Here is a 16,937-nt window from a genome sequence, read left to right as displayed (position 1 = left end):
GTGCGTAACCTAGAATAAGTCAGGCATTACAGCATGTTGTGCTCCTATTTCACATATCAGTGTCTTTTCTGCAGGACAAAAACCTTTTTGTCACAGCACACAGAATGTCTCCGCACCAGATTACACACATCAAAGAATGAGTGGACAGACTGAACAATAGTTATGTTATGTGCTGCCGTCTTTGTCTGCCTGAATTTGTTATTTCGTAAAGGGATATTTAATTATTATATATTATTAGTTACTGTCTTATTTAAAGTGATATAGTTTAGGCCATATTTAAATTTGCACATAGCTATTTTATTTTCTAGTTTGTTTATTTCTATTTAATCTCTCAAGAACAGATTCTGCTCTGCGTTGGAATCTGTCGTGAAGGTTCGTCATAACGTGTACACACTGGCCTACAAGTGGGCGTGCCTTCAGATCAGGAAGCAGGCCGCGCTTTACCCAATCAAATGTAGTGGGCGGGATTCACGTGTCCGTGGATCCTTCCCCCCCCGAAACGAACCGAAACTAATTTAACAATAGCGTCCGCGGAGCAGACAAAACCACGGAAAGATATTCACATTTTAACTTGCTCTTTCATCATAGAAACCAGTGGGCTTATAACCAAAACGATCCATGTTCTCTAGGAGAAGTGGTGTTAGTGTTCCGTGTAGAAATATTGTTAATCGGAATGAAAACATAGTTGCACCACCGGAAGTGATGCGCTGAAGGCAGACGAAAACCCCGGTTTCCTTGCGCACGGGTGTTACGTCGTCATTGTCCCAGAGCCAACTGAGCAGTGTCAAACAGCAGAGGTCGCTGTTTTTCCTTTTCAGTTGGCTCTGGGTTCCCAGATTGATTTCTATTGGACAATTTTAGACATTTTAATTGATTATTTAAACAACACATCAGATCATATGAAGTAACTTCTAGTCTTGATAATTATCATTTGGATCACTACTTTTAATTTAGATACTAATACTAATACTTTTACTTGAGTATAGTTTTTGCTACTCTACCCACATGTCTACAAAAACCTACAGTACATTGACATTGGAGATTCAGGCATAACATGGTAACAGACAGTAGGACTCTATCACACATGGTATTGAAAGGATCCTGTCATTTTGCGACATCAACACAAATGTGTCAATCAATTCCAAGTCCAGCAGAAGGCCTTCCTACCTTCATCATCAGCTATGGTGTCCTCCTCCTCAGCTTTCCTGAGTCTCTCCTGTATAATCACCTTCTTGGCCAGGACGGCAAAGGTGGGGCGCCTAGGGAGAGCTTTTGGGGGCTTAGAGGGGCCTACATTGGTCGAGGGAGCGCTGATGGAGGCCGGTGTAGAAGGGGATGTGGTTGGAGGGGTCAGTGCTGGATTGGCTGGTGTAGAGGATGCTGTTGTGGGTTGAGGAGAGGGGCTCGGATTGGAGACCGTAGGGGTAAAATGATTAGCAGAGGGCACAGATGGTGTTTTTTGTGTGGAGGACGTATTGGGAGAGCTGGTTTTAGCTATCTCTTTAGGTGGAGAGGCATTCGTTGCTTCAGAGATAAGAAACGAAGATGAGAGAGGGAGAGAGCTGTTGTGGGGGGGATGAGTGGATGTTAGAGTTTCAGTTTTGGTTTCTATGAAGTCTGGGGCTGAAAAGGGCTGAGGAAGAGCAAGGGCCGGTGCACCCTCCACAGGACATGCCTTCTCTGAGTGGCTGACAGCGGGGACAGATGGATCATCCATCCCTGTCTGTTGTTCTGGAGAGAGAGAGACACATACAGACAGATGGAGAAAAAAGAGATGGTGGACTATGAAAATTACACCACTGACCAAAAACATTTAAGGTATGTCGCATAAATATAATCAGTCAATTATTACAGTACATGGAAGTCAAACATTGCGATCCTGTGAATTGCGCAACACCACTCCACACACAAATATGTAACAGATGCATGGCTCGGGGAATTGGAGGACCCTTTCCTCTGGTTATTTTACCCCCTTCCTACCCTCAAATATGACACCTTCTCCTTGAAAGGAGAAGGCGAATGAGTTCTAACTTGGAGACAAACATGTACCCTTATCTACCCCCTAAAATAAGTAGGTCAAAACAAAAACAAAAAATCATATATAATACTACTACTACTACTACTAATAATAATGATAATAATAATAATTATTATTATCACCTTGTTGTCATCTACTCATTGCATAACAATCAACTGTATTCTGCACTATAAATGTCCAAGGAAAAATGAGAGTGACAGTTATATAATATTTGGCACAATGCCCAGTGGTGGAAAGTAATTAAGAACATTTGCTCAAGAACTGTACTTAAGCACACATTTAAGGTACCTCTACTTTACTTGAGTATATCCATTTTCCGATATTTTATACTTTTACTCCACTCCACAACATCTCAGGCAACTACTTTTACCCAAGTAAATGTTGAGTGCAGAACCTTTGGTTGTAACAGAGTATTTCTACATTGTGGTATTGCTACTTTTACACAATATGCGAGTAGTCTGACTTCTTCCACAAATAACAAAGCCATATATTTTAGTTGGTATAACATAGGCTATACATGGTGCCTTGCTCCGTCATGCACACACAGTCTTGCAATACATGCATCATGCCAATTTATAACTCCCTACTGTCCCATGCAGGCATGGGACAGTCAACACTCATAACAGACCACTATTTCAATCAAAAATGTAGGTACCTTGCTTGTTGTCTAACTTTGAAGACTTGTTCAAGACATAGACAAATATCCCTTTTGAATTCAGGAGTTTGGAGTGAATTCTTTGCTTGTGTGAGTTGTGTCCATTCCCCTCTGCATGCGAAGCGTCTTGTAACCAGAGACAATGATAGCTTCTCTGACTGCATGAGCTACAGGACAGCTGATACACCCCGCCCTCTTAAAATAGACCATCCTCTCATTGGTAGCATAAATCATCATCAACTATCTTTCTGATCTGATTGGCTGTGGGTGGGACAAGCTGGAGATGTTGTATGCAATAGGCTACATACACATATTCACATATACATATATTCATACATACATTATACTATGTATGCATGTATGTATGTATGTATGTATGTATGTATGTATGTATGTATGTATGTATGTATGTATGTATGTATGTATGTATGTACTGTATGTACTGTACTGTATGTATGTATGTATGTATGTATGTATGTATGTATGTATGTATGTATGTATGTATGTATGATCTTTGTTGCGGCACTCGCGACTCCCACACGCTGTGTACACGGGGTGTGCCTGTCAGTGGGGAGTGTGTGGCCTCCTCCTGGTGGTGGTGGTGGGGGGGTGACGAGGTGACGAGGTGACGAGGTAAGCCAATAGGGTAGGCTACAACACAGGAATGTGTGAAGAGGATTTAGGGTCAAAATAAAGGGTCGGCTCTGCAAAAAAAGAGTTGATTAAAGTCATTTAATAAAGTAGATTATCAGTATGCAGTATGGTACCAAGTCAAAAGCCATACATTTTAATCGAGTCAGCTGCAGCCCCATCTCATATGACTATATATGTCATATGAGATGAGGTTATAATGTGAAGTGTCAGTCTTGACACCCCCCCCCCCCCCCCCCCCCCCCCCCCCCCACACACACACACACACACACACACACACACACACACACGCGCGCCGCACACACACACACACACACACACACACACACACACACACACACACACACACACACACACACACACACACACACCATTTGGATTTGGGGCTGTTGGAAGTGAAATTTGGTCACAGCACCGGTGGAATCCGCTAAATGTTGCACATTGTTCCCTTGGGAGCTGTCCACCTCTGCAGGTGCTGAAATGACAATGTGCACCTGTTCCATTTCTGTCACCTCCGGAAACGATTTCACATTAGCAACGAACTAAATTTAAAAGCACAAGGCTTTCTTTTTAGATAAAGTTTTTATTTTTTTAAACGTATAGAAGTAGCCTACTATAGGCCTACCTGCTGGGCTACATAATAGGCCTAGCTTGCATTCACACCCAGTTTCGCATGACAAACAACAACTTTGGACCAACAGCAGAACACTTAACAAGCTGTCCGTCCATCCAAATATGGGTAAAAGATCACGCTGGTTGATTTAATCCCGATGGTGGCCATCCATCTCGTCATCCGCCGCTGCTGGGGACTTAGAGAGAGAGAGAGAGAGAGAGAGAGAGAGAGAGAGAGAGAGAGAGAGAGAGAGAGAGAGAGAGAGAGAGAGAGAGAGAGAGAGAGAGAGAGAGAGAGAGAGAGAGAGAGAGAGAGAGAGAGAGAGAGAGAGAGAGAGAGAGAGAGAGAGGGTGATTTCACATCTAAAGTAGTTAACTGTGACACTCCACCAGTCCTCGGAGGAGGACGGCATCATTTGTGTGTGTGCATTAGGAGGAGGCAGGACTCAGTAGGCTACACGGGTTGGTTGAGAGCTGCACTTCACGGTTCACAGCACTAAACCAGGGGCTGTGCTGAGTGCGTCTGGCGGCGATCAGATCGACTCGTCGTGACCCGGTTATTAAAACAGCGACAATAGTCGAGGACTGAGGAGTATCCGTATACTAATATAGGCTAGGTAGTGTCGTTTCGAAATCACAATGTCCGACTGCAGAAAGCAGTGGAACCGGGAGGACGAGCTGCCAGTCTACCTGCAGGCAGCACCAGCCACCGGTGGGCCGAACCAGCGCAGATCGGGATACGGGATGTTCAGCTCCGTGGAGGGAGCGTTCGACAGTAAGACGATAGATTTCGACAACAACCACGCGGCCGATGCGAGGAGAGGGAGCCGCACCCCAAGGAGCGGCAGCCGAGAGAGGATGCTGGACACTGGTGAACAACCCAGCAGCCAGACGCCCAGCGAGATGCGAGGCAGGTCGCCATGCAGCTCACCCGCGGAAACAACCGACAACGGATGTCCGGAGATGGGGAAGGTATAAGGCAAATCATTTCATTTACGCAGCATCTTGCCCTGGGGTTTACGAGCTCGCCATTCTGTTAGTCGGACAATAATTCTTCAAAGGTTGGTCTGCATAAATGATGAACCTATTCTGCAATGCAGTTCGTTAATATTGGATCATGGTTTTAATACTCTCTCGGCTTTGCCTATATATGGCGCATTCCAAATGCCAAGGCTTTGAACTTGAGCGCAGCACTCTGTTCTGATACTGTGGTGCTGAATTGGACAGCGACAGACAGACAGGCTTCAGTCACTGCTTTGTTTGTTTTCCTCTCTCACGTGCCGGGTGACACTGGAAATCAAACATATTTCTATAGAGCCGTGAACGTCACCAGCTTAGACGTTCGTCCCCTCACGTTCAAAATGTTCCTTCCCTATCATTTTCTCCCCCGGGGGAAGGCACGCTTCATTCAGCCCTCAGGCAGAGGAATCACCATGTCTGTCTCTCCCTGTCTCTGTCTGTCTGTCTGTCTCTCACACACGCACGCACGCACCCACGCACGCACAGCAGGCACACACACACACACACACACACACACACACACACACACACACACACACACACACACACACACACACACACACACACACACACACACACACACACACACACACACACACACACACACGCACACACACACACATTGTTGGTGCTCTTTTGGGGAGAGTAGACAAAGGGCACAGAGTGTGTCATGCAGGGCACAGAGTCACAACAAAACGCCGCCTGTGGCTACAGCGAGTACAGCATGACTGGTATATTACCAGGGGAACATGAGCAGTAAGATACAGGCCTGGCTATAGCCGTGGTGACCGGGTAGGCTGTCTATGAGTCTGCAAATCCCTGTGCCTGATACCAACAGAACAGATTACATTGTTAGTCTGGCAGCAAAGATGGCACATACCGCCTATTTGAAGTTAGACACAAGACAAAAGCACTGGGTGACAACTATAAATGTCTCAAATTGTGTGTATTGTTGTTCAGGGTTGGACCATAAGGTTATATACACATGCAGCTTGATGAAGGGATGTGGTATGGCAGTTGAACTGCAGGTTTCACTCACAAGGTCCAGAGACACGTATATGCAATGCAGTTTGTGCATATACCTTTTTGCAAGGTATATTTTGCAGCTGAATTCTTAACCCCCCCCCCCCCCCCCAACATCACACTTGAAGTAACAAGTACAATAAAGCAAGTTATCAATATTTCCATTAGAAATTAGATTGGTGTGGGTGTCAATAAATCCATTGAGGTAACAGCCTTTAAAGGTCGATCTTTTCAAGGTCAGAATACTTGGTGAAATACTATACAGTATAGAGTCTCGCGAATCAGAGCCTCGGGCCTTGGCTCCACATTGCCTCTGCATTCTGGGACTTTACGTAGGGTGAGTGGGTTACAGACTCCTCAAATGACGGCTGTGTAGTGTCCCGGGGTGTGCAATGGATGAGGATGGACTTCCCAGCTTGCCCCTACGGTGCACACTGACAGTTGTTCTATTGTGTTATTGTGTTATTTTTTATTATTTGAATATGTGAATTAGCCTAATGTGTTGTGTTGTGTTATGTGGAACCATGGAAACAATGGGCGATAGGGGTTGTGGCCGCGAGCATCCCTCAATTGGCAATTTAGGCATTTTGCAGCTTATCCAGAGTGACTTACGGTACCAGTTTGAAATCAGAGTAAACGGCCTGAACCCTAGTCAACAATAGTCATAAGTAGAGTGCAAAGAGAACATTGTAGTGCATGAAGATACTATAGGTAAACATCAAACCTACAGTAGCATCTGTCTAAAAAAACATGCTGTATCTGACATGCATTTGAATAAAATGTGTAGCATTTGTATACTTCTTATTCCAGAAGAAGTATACAATTCAATTGATTGTTTAAAATATATTTAGACTGTCTGTTCTTCTCTCCCCTCCCCTTTTCCTTCTCTCTCATTCCATCCATCCTTCCATCCCTCATCATGTAGTGTGATGCATTGCTGATTAAAGGAGGGCGAGTGGTCAACGATGACCAGTCTCTGTATGCAGATGTCTACATCGAGGACGGCCTCATCAAGTATGTAATTGCAGCAAAAGAAGCATACAAGTAAAAATATCACACAGTAAAATCCTCAGTGTAAAACGAGTGTCGGGCAGAAACATTGCATGTCCAATACTGTTACTTTTCACGAAATAGAATAAATAACCTTTGTTCCAATAGACCCAGTGCAGTTATTATTTAGCCACAAGTTCATGTTAACACTTTTCATTGGTTCAATATTTATAAAACCCACACATAGACGTAACCACTTTGAACCTGGCGTCCCTATTTCGGGCATGTCATAAGCAAAAATCAAAAAAGAAAGCAATTCAAAATGTCTCCAATTATTACAAAAGTTGCTGGTTCTTTTCTTCCTCCGTCCGTTTATAGCCCTCTCTCTTCCTGTTCCTCTGCAGGCAGGTGGGGGAGAACCTGATTGTTCCCGGGGACGTGAGGGTGATCGAGGCTAACGGCTGCATGGTGATTCCGGGGGGCGTAGACGCCAACACCTGTCTGATGAAGCCCTTCCTGGGCAGTGAGCCGGTAGACGACTTCCTCCTGGGCACCAGGGCGGCGCTGGCCGGGGGCACTACCATGATCAGTGAGTGCGGAAAACGAGTGTTCAGTTATGTGCTCAGCTGCACACGTAGATTTATCCTAAACCTTGACTCCATGTGTATAGTAACTAAGTACATGTACTCAAGTACTGTACTTAAGTACCATTTTGAGGTATTTTTTTTACTTTATTGGAGTATTTCCAATAAAGTAAAGTATAATACTTTTACTTCTACTCCACTACATCTCAGAGGCAAATATTGTACTTTTACTCCACTACAATTATTTGAAAACTTCATTTTCAAGTTACTTTGCAGATTTAAATTATATTATATTATATTTATATAAAGTGGTTACATTAACCACTTTAGCCCTATTTTATACATAGGCTATTTGAAAATAGCTGATCTACGAGCTCACAACGTGTCGCATCGCGATGCGTTGTGAGCTTGTAGATCGGCTATTTTCAAATATTTTAGTACTTTTACTTTTGGTACTTGTCAATATTGTCAAGATGTCAATATTTTGTACTTTTACTCAAGAAACAATCAATCAATCAATCAATCAATCAATCAACACAGGTCTTTTACTTGTAACAGAGTAGTTTTAGATTGTGGTATTGCTACTTTTACTTATGAAAAATATCTGAGTACTTCTTCCACCACTGCTTGACTCCCACACCTTCCACCCTCAGTTGACCATGTGGCCCCCCAGCCCGGGGATAGCCTGCTGGAGGCATTCGAGCGCTGGCAAGAGGCTGCAGACAGGAAAGCATGCTGTGACTATTCGCTGCACATTGACATCCCCCAGTGGCATGAGGGCGTCAAGGAGGAATTGGAACTACTGGTCCAGGACAAAGGTGCAGTCAGTGTATTCCATGTTCCCTCTCCTTTTTTTTTCAAACGGCCGTTGACAGTATTTGTGTCGTCCCTATTTTGTCCCCGTTTGGAAGAATAACAGGGCTAGTTTTAGAAAGGTTTTATTTCAGAATCCCCATAACGCCAAGGCACATGGCTCGTGTGTGACATTATTCTGTTATTCTTGCGTTGCCGCAGTGGCCAGGTGTGAAGCACACTAGTAATCTGATTTGAACAAAAGGTTCCTCATGATTTGTGTAGCAACCACCATGAGCATAATACATGTTATTAATTTTCCTCTTCTCTACCCTCGTCGCATGAGTCAGGTATCAACTCCTTCCAAGTGTACATGGCCTACAAAGATCTGTACCAGATGACAGACACTCAGGTGAGTTTCGTACTTCACTATGTTAGTACCATGCTCATATTCACTATTTGATATGCTGTGTACATCAAATATTGTATGCTACTGTATGGCTCATAGGATATCATATATGGTACCATATACCATATAATAATTGATATGCCATATTGTGCCATATTATGGCATATAAAGTTTCAATACCTTTTCAATACAGCTGTCAGTGTAATGCACCGACCTCAGCAAGGTTGTATGTGCAAAAATACCTGACTATAAAAAATATTCTGCTACTGCTTCTGATTAACACCATATGCTAGCAATGATAACCTTACCAGTGCTGCATGAGACAGAAATGACCGCTCGTCTGTGCCACAACATCACTTGCCTCAGACACTAAAACATCTCCTCTTCCTTTCACTCACCCACGCCTCAGTTGTATGAGGCCTTTTCATTCTTGAAGGAATTGGGTGCCGTGGTTCTGGTTCACGCTGAGAATGGAGACGTGATTGCTCAGGTAGGTGCCCTCTGTTTTATAGTGTGTCCTCTGCTCTACAGCGATGGTTCTCAAAGTGGGCTCTGGGCAACCCCAGGGGTCCTGCTCTACAGGAACTAGCACCATTGCAACTGCTCCCTGAAAACATTTGCTATTGTTACTTCAACTCAATCTACTCAAACTCAAACCACATTTTGTTTTTATTCTTAAAAAATAAATAAGTTATAAACTCACAATGCGTCACATAGCAACACATTGTGAGCTTGTAGATCTGCTATTTTTGAAAAGCACAATTTAACCCATTAAGGCCCGAGGTTCCGAGTCTACAAAACTTTCTGAAAAACGTATGTTGCTATAATATCAGTGGTTCTCAAACTTTTTCATGTCATCGACCACCCAAAATTATATGTATTTGGCCGCCGACCCCCATCTCAAAATATTTTGTTCCAGGGATCTACAAGCTCATAGCGCTATGAGCTTGTATATCTGCTATTTTTTAATAGCCAAAGTATAGAATAATGGTTTAAGTGGTTACACAGATGTGTTCCTGGGGTTTAATGGGTTAAGATCTGGATGAATGTCAGGCTACAACTATTGCACATATCAAACGTACTAGCTCTCTGTCTGCAGCTTGCAGCCCTTGTCCTGCTGCAGTACGCATTGTTGCATAACAGCCTGTCTCTCAGAGAGAGGATTAATGCTGTCTGATGCTGTCACTGCTGAGGGTGACAGGTTTATCACAGACACCCATGGCTGCTGACTGTGATTACACTAATGATGATGACGTAATGATGATTAATATGGTGTGGTGGTAATGATGATTATACTGTATTTGATTGTACAGTAGATGATGGTGGTGCTAGAGCAAATGTCGATAACAGTGAGAGGGATTAATAACTAAGGCAGTATACGTCCACCATAGCATTTTTCTCCCAGGTGAAAACACAAGGCGTTCTTCTAAAATACTCGTCCAAACACCCAAAGTTGAAAAGAATGTTTTTAATTTTGAGAGAACAGGTAAAAAACACACGACATGCATGGTTCAGTGCAGAATAGATGCATGCTCAGCGCCTTGCTGCGCTGCTGGTGTTTCTAGCATAGTGTAAATAAGTGCCGCTCCCATTGAAAACAATTCAAAACATACTGTATGCTCAGGGAGAAAATGCTTTGGTGGACCCAGCCCTTAAAATAATAAGGATGTTTTGTTTTTCATTTTAGGAACAACAAAAAATCCTTGACATGGGAATCACTGGACCTGAAGGGCATCCTCTGAGTCGCCCTGAGGAGGTAATCTCATGTTCTTCTCCTTCATCCAATTTATCCATATTGTTCCATCCATCCATCCATCCGTACATAAATTCATACATCTTTGGCTTTATATTTATGTTTTCCTTTTACAATGCAGCTTGAGGCTGAAGCGGTGTTCCGTGCCATCACCCTTGGTAACCAGGTCAACTGTCCTGTCTACATCACCAAAGTGATGAGCAAGAGTGCAGCCGAAACCATCGCCCAGGCACGCAGGAAAGGTCCGTCTCCGACCTTCTGTTTCTTTTACCCTGTTACATTTCTACCCACCTGACTCAACTTTGCAGCATTTGCCAAACACACAAAGCAGTCATCAGAATTCACACTCCTGAACCATGAAGATGTATACAATTGATCTTTTGAAGTACAGTCTCTTTGTCGATTCCCATCCTAATGTTTCACTGACACAAATGATCTCTCTCTCCAACCCCCAGGTTCGGTCGTGTTTGGAGAGCCAATCACAGCCAGCCTGGCTACCGATGGCTCTCACTACTGGAGCAAAAACTGGGCAACGGCTGCTGCCTATGTGATGTCTCCACCCCTGAGTCCTGACCCTACCACCCTGGACCACCTCCACACACTGCTGGCCAGGTAATATTCCTGTTGAGAGAGAGAGAAAGACTGCATTACTAGAGTTCAGGAGGCAAATTAACCACATGAACCCTAGAGTCCTAATTCTGGGCATGTTATAATAGGCAAACAACGTGACACATTGTGAGTTTTTAGATTGGCTGTCTTCATCGTAGAGATTTTGTGTAGAGGGAAAAAAGGAAGGGGAACCCTGGGGGAGCCGTTCAACAAAGCATAAGTGGTTAAGTACTATTTTTTGTATCTATACTCCTTTATGATGCTCACAAGAACTACTCTCCGCATCTTTAAAATGCCCTAAATATCAGCTAGTGTTAAACACAAATTCTAATCTTACTCTCCTCAAAGGCAGATATTCTAGAAAAAAGAAATGAATTGAAAGAATGTTATAGAAAGTGTAGAGCAGGCCCACAGCAGTATAGGATGACTATATCACTTGATGTCGCTGCAGTAACGTCCTCAGTCCTCATGTGGTTCCTTCGGTGACATTTGTACTCTCTCAGAGGTAAATGAACACTGAGGGTTTTACTGTGCATGGCACATTTAAAGACCTTTTTCATGACTCTCATATATAGTACACTACGAGCCCTAGCTCTCTCTTTCTAATATCCAGCACGCACGCACACACACACACCCCTGCTGAGTATACCTTTCACTGTCCCTGATTCCATAAATAGCACAGGAACTAGAATTCTCCATCATCTGTTGCCTTGGCAACCCCCCCCCCCCCCCCCCACACACACACACACACTCCCCACTTTGCCTCTCCTATCTTCTCTTCCACTGCTCCATCTCCTACACCCTTTCCTGTTTGAATCTTGAATATCTTTATCGACTTCGGGTGGGTGCATGCATCTGTTTGTCACAGTGGCAGCATGGCACTACTGTCATCTTTGAGCTCCTGTAGAAGTGACAGTGTTTATTTTTAGAGAGGTGAACTAAAGGACAACAATTTGAAATACTTGAGGAGCCATATTGTTTCAATAACACACCACGTATACTCTAATGGTATGGGCTCACTGCCTGCAGCTACTATCACTATAATTAACACATGAAATGAAGGCCCTTGATGTGATAATGAGGGCAATGTGGGCGACTTTCAGCCTATTGCACACCGCAAGGAAAATTGACACGTTTGCATATACAGTAAGGGTTTTCACTAACGCAAAATTCCTATATGGGATGAATTAACCACTTGAATTAACCACTTAAGCTCTTCGTCAATGAAAAGACAATATGAATAGGGATAAATATTTTTTTATAATCTTTAAATGTGTATATTTTTTGAACATCCCATGTCTTGCCTATAATGACATGCCCAAAATAGGGACATCCTGTTGAAAATGGTTAAACCCTGAGGGAATGGAACTGCAGCTGTGCTGCATCACTTGTTGTGAATCAGCTGGCTGGCTTGTCTGCCCTTGGCCAGTACAAACATGACTGGTCCTGTAATTCACACTATCGTGCTCACTGCGGACACCTGGTGGCTGGTAGAAGGAACGTTTGTCTCATATTGTCTGTGCAGTGAGAATTCCCCCCTTATAAGAAGACAGGCTGACATGGCAGGCACACACACAATGTTAAATTGAGTACAGATATATTATGCAATAACCTACACTACAGGATTACTGTAAGGGATAATGTACAATGTCCTGAATTTGTCCTGCCTCATCCTATTTCGCACTTTATGTACGAATATATACTTTATTACACTCCTGCTTCTGGACAAACTCAATAATATGACACTAAATATTGGTAACACATTTCATTAAAAGCTGCTTCCACAGCTACGTAAACAGAGGCAGAACTGGTCTGTTATTAAGAATATAATGTGAGAAAAGTATTCAACCAAGCTGTGTCATAAAGTATTATTAATATTTGTGTTAAAATGGTATTTAATATGTTTATCCTGATTGTGTTCATAAACTATGTTGTTACTGATACAGTGGGGACCTACAAGTGGTGGGCAGTGCTCACTGTGCGTACAGTTTATCTCAAAAGGCTGTTGGCAAGGACGATTTCACTCTGATCCCAGAGGGGACCAATGGAGTGGAGGAGAGGATGGGCTTTGTCTGGGACAAGGCTGTTGTGAGTACTATTTTGTCTTTATATGCGTGTCTGAACTCATTGACCATATCCCCACGGTGGCCATTTTACTCAAGGAGGGGGTGAGTATGATGGCGATGGTGTGTGAATATGTTCAATTGCTACTGTATCCGTCCATCTATCTGGTACATTTGTTTGACTTGTTTGCCCTTCCAAAGAAAACACTAAATTGTCTCCTGTGTCTCTCAGGCCATGGGGAAGATGGACGAGAATCAATTTGTAGCAGTCACCTCCACCAATGCTGCCAAAATCTTCAATTTGTACCCACGCAAGGGTCGGATAGCGGTGGGGTCCGATGCTGACATCGCTATCTGGGACCCTGACAGAGTGAAAACCATCACTGCCAAACTCCAGCAGTCTGTGAGTAACACAAAATAATTAAAAAGGCCAGGAAGGGGAGGGGGTGAAAGAAAAAGGAAGACAAAAGTACTGTCCTCTCTTTTCTCCATATAACCAGACAAAATAGAGTGACACAAGACAAAATAATCCTCAGTTGTACAACATGACTGGAGAAGGAGTGAAGGAAACAGTATTACATATAGGAGATGATATAAAGTATGAAATGTGATTTAACATCAAGGTCAAAAACTGAGACAGGAAGGCCAGACTGCACTTACTAGAACTCAGACGGATTTTTTGAAATAATTTGAGCTCATTATTTATAAACACCTTCATTATGTAAGGATTTAATATTATAGAAATGCTGAGATTGTATAGGGATAGCAAAATAAATACAAGGTCAGCACTCGGTCCTTGAATTAACTATTTAAATGACACATTTTGGGCAAGATGCCCTTCTTCGGCATGTGTACTGGCAATCTCACAATCAATAGACACAGGTGAGATTAATTAACCTGTCCACTGGTCTATCCCAGCTCGAGGAACCACAATATCATCACACTATATAATGTATTGCCCCATTTGGTTATATGAGTTTTCTCTGTATCTGAGACGGCTTTGTTCAGATGATGAAGATGGTAAATAATGGTTAATGTATTCAGTTAATGTATGCTCTGCTACACCCAAAAGGCTGGGGGTGGGTTTAGGTTATAATCCCTTCCCAACCATTCTGTCATATACCATATATCTGCCCATCCCCCTTGTCGCTCTGCTCTGTGCCCCCACTTTGTTCTGCCTTTTCCTTTGTCTGCATTTTACTCCATCTTTTAAGTCTCATGTCTCATTTTCATTCTCCCTATCTCTCATCTGTTTGGCCCTGTAGTGCAAGCTGAACATGTATACAGTGTTTTAAAAAACCTACTTTCCCTCTCTTCCTCTGCTTAATCCCCGTTTCTTTTATTCTCCCTTCTCTTGTACCAATGTGTACAAAACAATGATCTCTGTCCATCTTACTTATACCCTCTGCACAGGCTTTGGAATACAACATCTTTGAGGGTCTTGAGTGCCGTGGGGGTCCAGTGCTAGTAGTGAGCCAGGGTCGAGTTGTGTATGAGGACGGTAAGCTGCAGGCACAGCAGGGCACTGGCCGATTCATTCCCCGCAAGCCCTTCCCAGACTATGCTTACCAGCGCATCAAGTGCAGGAACCAGGTACAAGAAGGGGTAAAGGGTTTTAACCCATTAAAACCAGGAAAAGCATCATTTTAGATTTTAGCGTTGGCTATTCAAAAATAGCAGATATACAAGCTAACAGCGCGTCACTTCGTGCTGCACTGCAAGCTTGTACTGTACATCTGCTATTTTTGAACATTTTTGAAAAAAGTGTTTGAAAAATGCTGAATAATTCTGAATTACGAAAAAGCACCATTTAACCACTTGAACCCTAGCTTCTCTATTATGCGGAGAATATTTGCCAGAAATAACAGATCTACAAGCACAACGCTGGTGTAGAAAAGTAAAAGTGTGGACCAAGTACAGAGCCGACTAAGTATTGAGGGTTTAAGTGGTTAAATATGTAATTATAGCCTGAGCCCATGGTTCATGTTACATTATGTCTGTACTATAATTAATAAGTTGTGCCTTGTGATTGTGTCTGTGTATTTACTGTCCAGGCCAAGGGAAGGCAAAGCGTTTGTCGAGGGATGTATGATGGCCCCGTGTACGACGTCCCTGCCACCCCCAAGTATATCACCCCCTCCCCCTCAGCCAAAACCTCACCCACCTCTCACCAACCGCAACCAGTCCGCAATCTCCATCAGTCCAGCTTCAGCCTATCAGGTAACAGGAGAGAGAAATGTTATCATACAGTATGCTACTCAGTATATACTTTAGGATCAAACTGGAGTACTGAGTGAATATTCTAGAGGACTAGGTCTAGAGGAAAACAAGGGTAACAATTTATTTTAAGGTACATAGTATTTTAATGTTTTAATTTAACTTTTTCATGTCAAGGACCCCCAAAATTAAATGTATTTTGCCGCCGACCCCCATCTCAAAATATGTTGTTCCAGGGACCCCCAGAAGCAAATATTTGAGTACAAAAATTTCGCTTTAAAACAATATATATTCAAGGATTTGCACATATTTTCACAGTTTTTCAAAAATAGCAGATCTACAAGCTCGTAGCGCGGCACTCGCGCTATGAGCTTGTATATCTGCTATTTTTGAATAGCCAAGGTGTAAAATAATGCTTATAAAGGCAGTGGCTACAACTTAATTAAACCTTTCATGATCTGTCATGTCCCTTCATTCTTTCTTAGGAGCACAGACTGATGACAATGTCCCACGTCGTTCTGGCCAACGCATTGTAGCACCCCCTGGTGGTCGCTCCAGCATCATGTTTGGCTATGATAACTGAGGACATGAGAGCTTTCTTGCCATCTAGCAAATGATGTTTATATTTTTGGTCCATTTATTCTTACAAGGTAGAGAACCAAAAACCTTTGCGAACAATCACCCATGCAATCAAACTCTCTCTCTCACACACACACACGCACGCACGCACGCACGCACGCACGCACACACACACACACACACACACACACACACACACCCACACCCACACCCACACCCACCCACACACACACACACACACACACACACACACACACACACACACACACACACACACACAGACAGACAGAGTGACGGACCCCTTCCAAACACCCAAACAAACCAAACGTGTTGTCTTAATGTTGTCGTCGACTCTTCCTTGGGCATGATATCCTCTTCCTGGTTCTTTGTGTCTCTCACCTCCCGTGGGTCTGCTCTCACATACTCCTCTAACAGTATATTCTACTGGACGGCTGAATAAACATTTGGTTTCATATCTGTGTTCATGGTGGCTCAAGTAGGTTGGTTATAATCATTGCATGGACATGGTTTTAAATGTTAAACTACTTGTGGTTTGTTATTACAGAAGCAGCACAATGACTTTGTGTTTGAGGCACATATGAAGTTGTATATGAGAGCACAATACTACCATAACTAGTTTTACACAGGTAAATGTAGGCATTACATATAGAAAATCATTCTCTGTGGATAGAGTCAGAAAACACCAGCTTTCTAAACATTACCTCAATAAGAGACTTGCCACTTTATTTTGGCATCATACTGTATGTCACCTATACTGAATGCACTATTAATCAGTATGTTATGTTATGAAGAGTGTTATATTTAGTCTAGATGATCAGGTAAAGCATACAAAACATATTGCATATGATGCGAAATGCATTTCTATTTCATTTGATTACGGCGCTTATCATTGTTGGATTTAAAAGAAAAGAAAGGTTTTGA

The 16,937-nt window shown here is 43.0% G+C and overlaps 2 protein-coding genes across 3 annotated transcripts in view; one reads left to right on the top strand and one right to left on the bottom strand.

The window, feature by feature from the left end:
• Positions 1-2,823, bottom strand: part of wfs1a (Wolfram syndrome 1a (wolframin)) — a 12,023-nt gene extending 9,200 nt beyond the window's left edge. For both annotated transcript variants that reach the window (XM_084080655.1, XM_084080656.1), the window contains exons 1-2: positions 2,694-2,823; positions 1,168-1,731 (exon numbers count right to left, since the gene is read on the bottom strand). In XM_084080655.1, the coding sequence (XP_083936781.1) occupies positions 1,168-1,717 (550 nt within the window). In that variant the 5' untranslated portion in view covers positions 1,718-1,731; positions 2,694-2,823. The remainder of the gene's footprint in view (positions 1-1,167; positions 1,732-2,693) is intronic.
• Positions 2,824-4,595: 1,772 nt separating this feature from the next.
• crmp1 (collapsin response mediator protein 1) lies at positions 4,596-15,999 on the top strand (the record flags this gene model as incomplete). Its single annotated transcript, XM_084070511.1, has 14 exons — positions 4,596-4,928; positions 6,925-7,013; positions 7,394-7,578; positions 8,227-8,391; positions 8,716-8,777; positions 9,184-9,264; positions 10,462-10,530; positions 10,649-10,769; positions 10,983-11,139; positions 13,083-13,224; positions 13,432-13,602; positions 14,613-14,792; positions 15,254-15,419; positions 15,902-15,999. 14 exons carry the CDS (start codon positions 4,596-4,598, stop codon positions 15,997-15,999), a joined length of 2,019 nt encoding a protein of 672 aa, XP_083926637.1.
• Between the last annotated feature and the right edge of the window lie 938 nt (positions 16,000-16,937).

Source organism: Gymnoscopelus microlampas, assembly GCF_963454915.1.
Source record: "Gymnoscopelus microlampas genome assembly, chromosome: 2".
Lineage (NCBI taxonomy): Eukaryota > Metazoa > Chordata > Actinopteri > Myctophiformes > Myctophidae > Gymnoscopelus > Gymnoscopelus microlampas.
The sequence above is the reverse complement of the archived record's forward strand: the minus strand, read 5'-3'. Positions and strand labels throughout refer to the sequence as shown.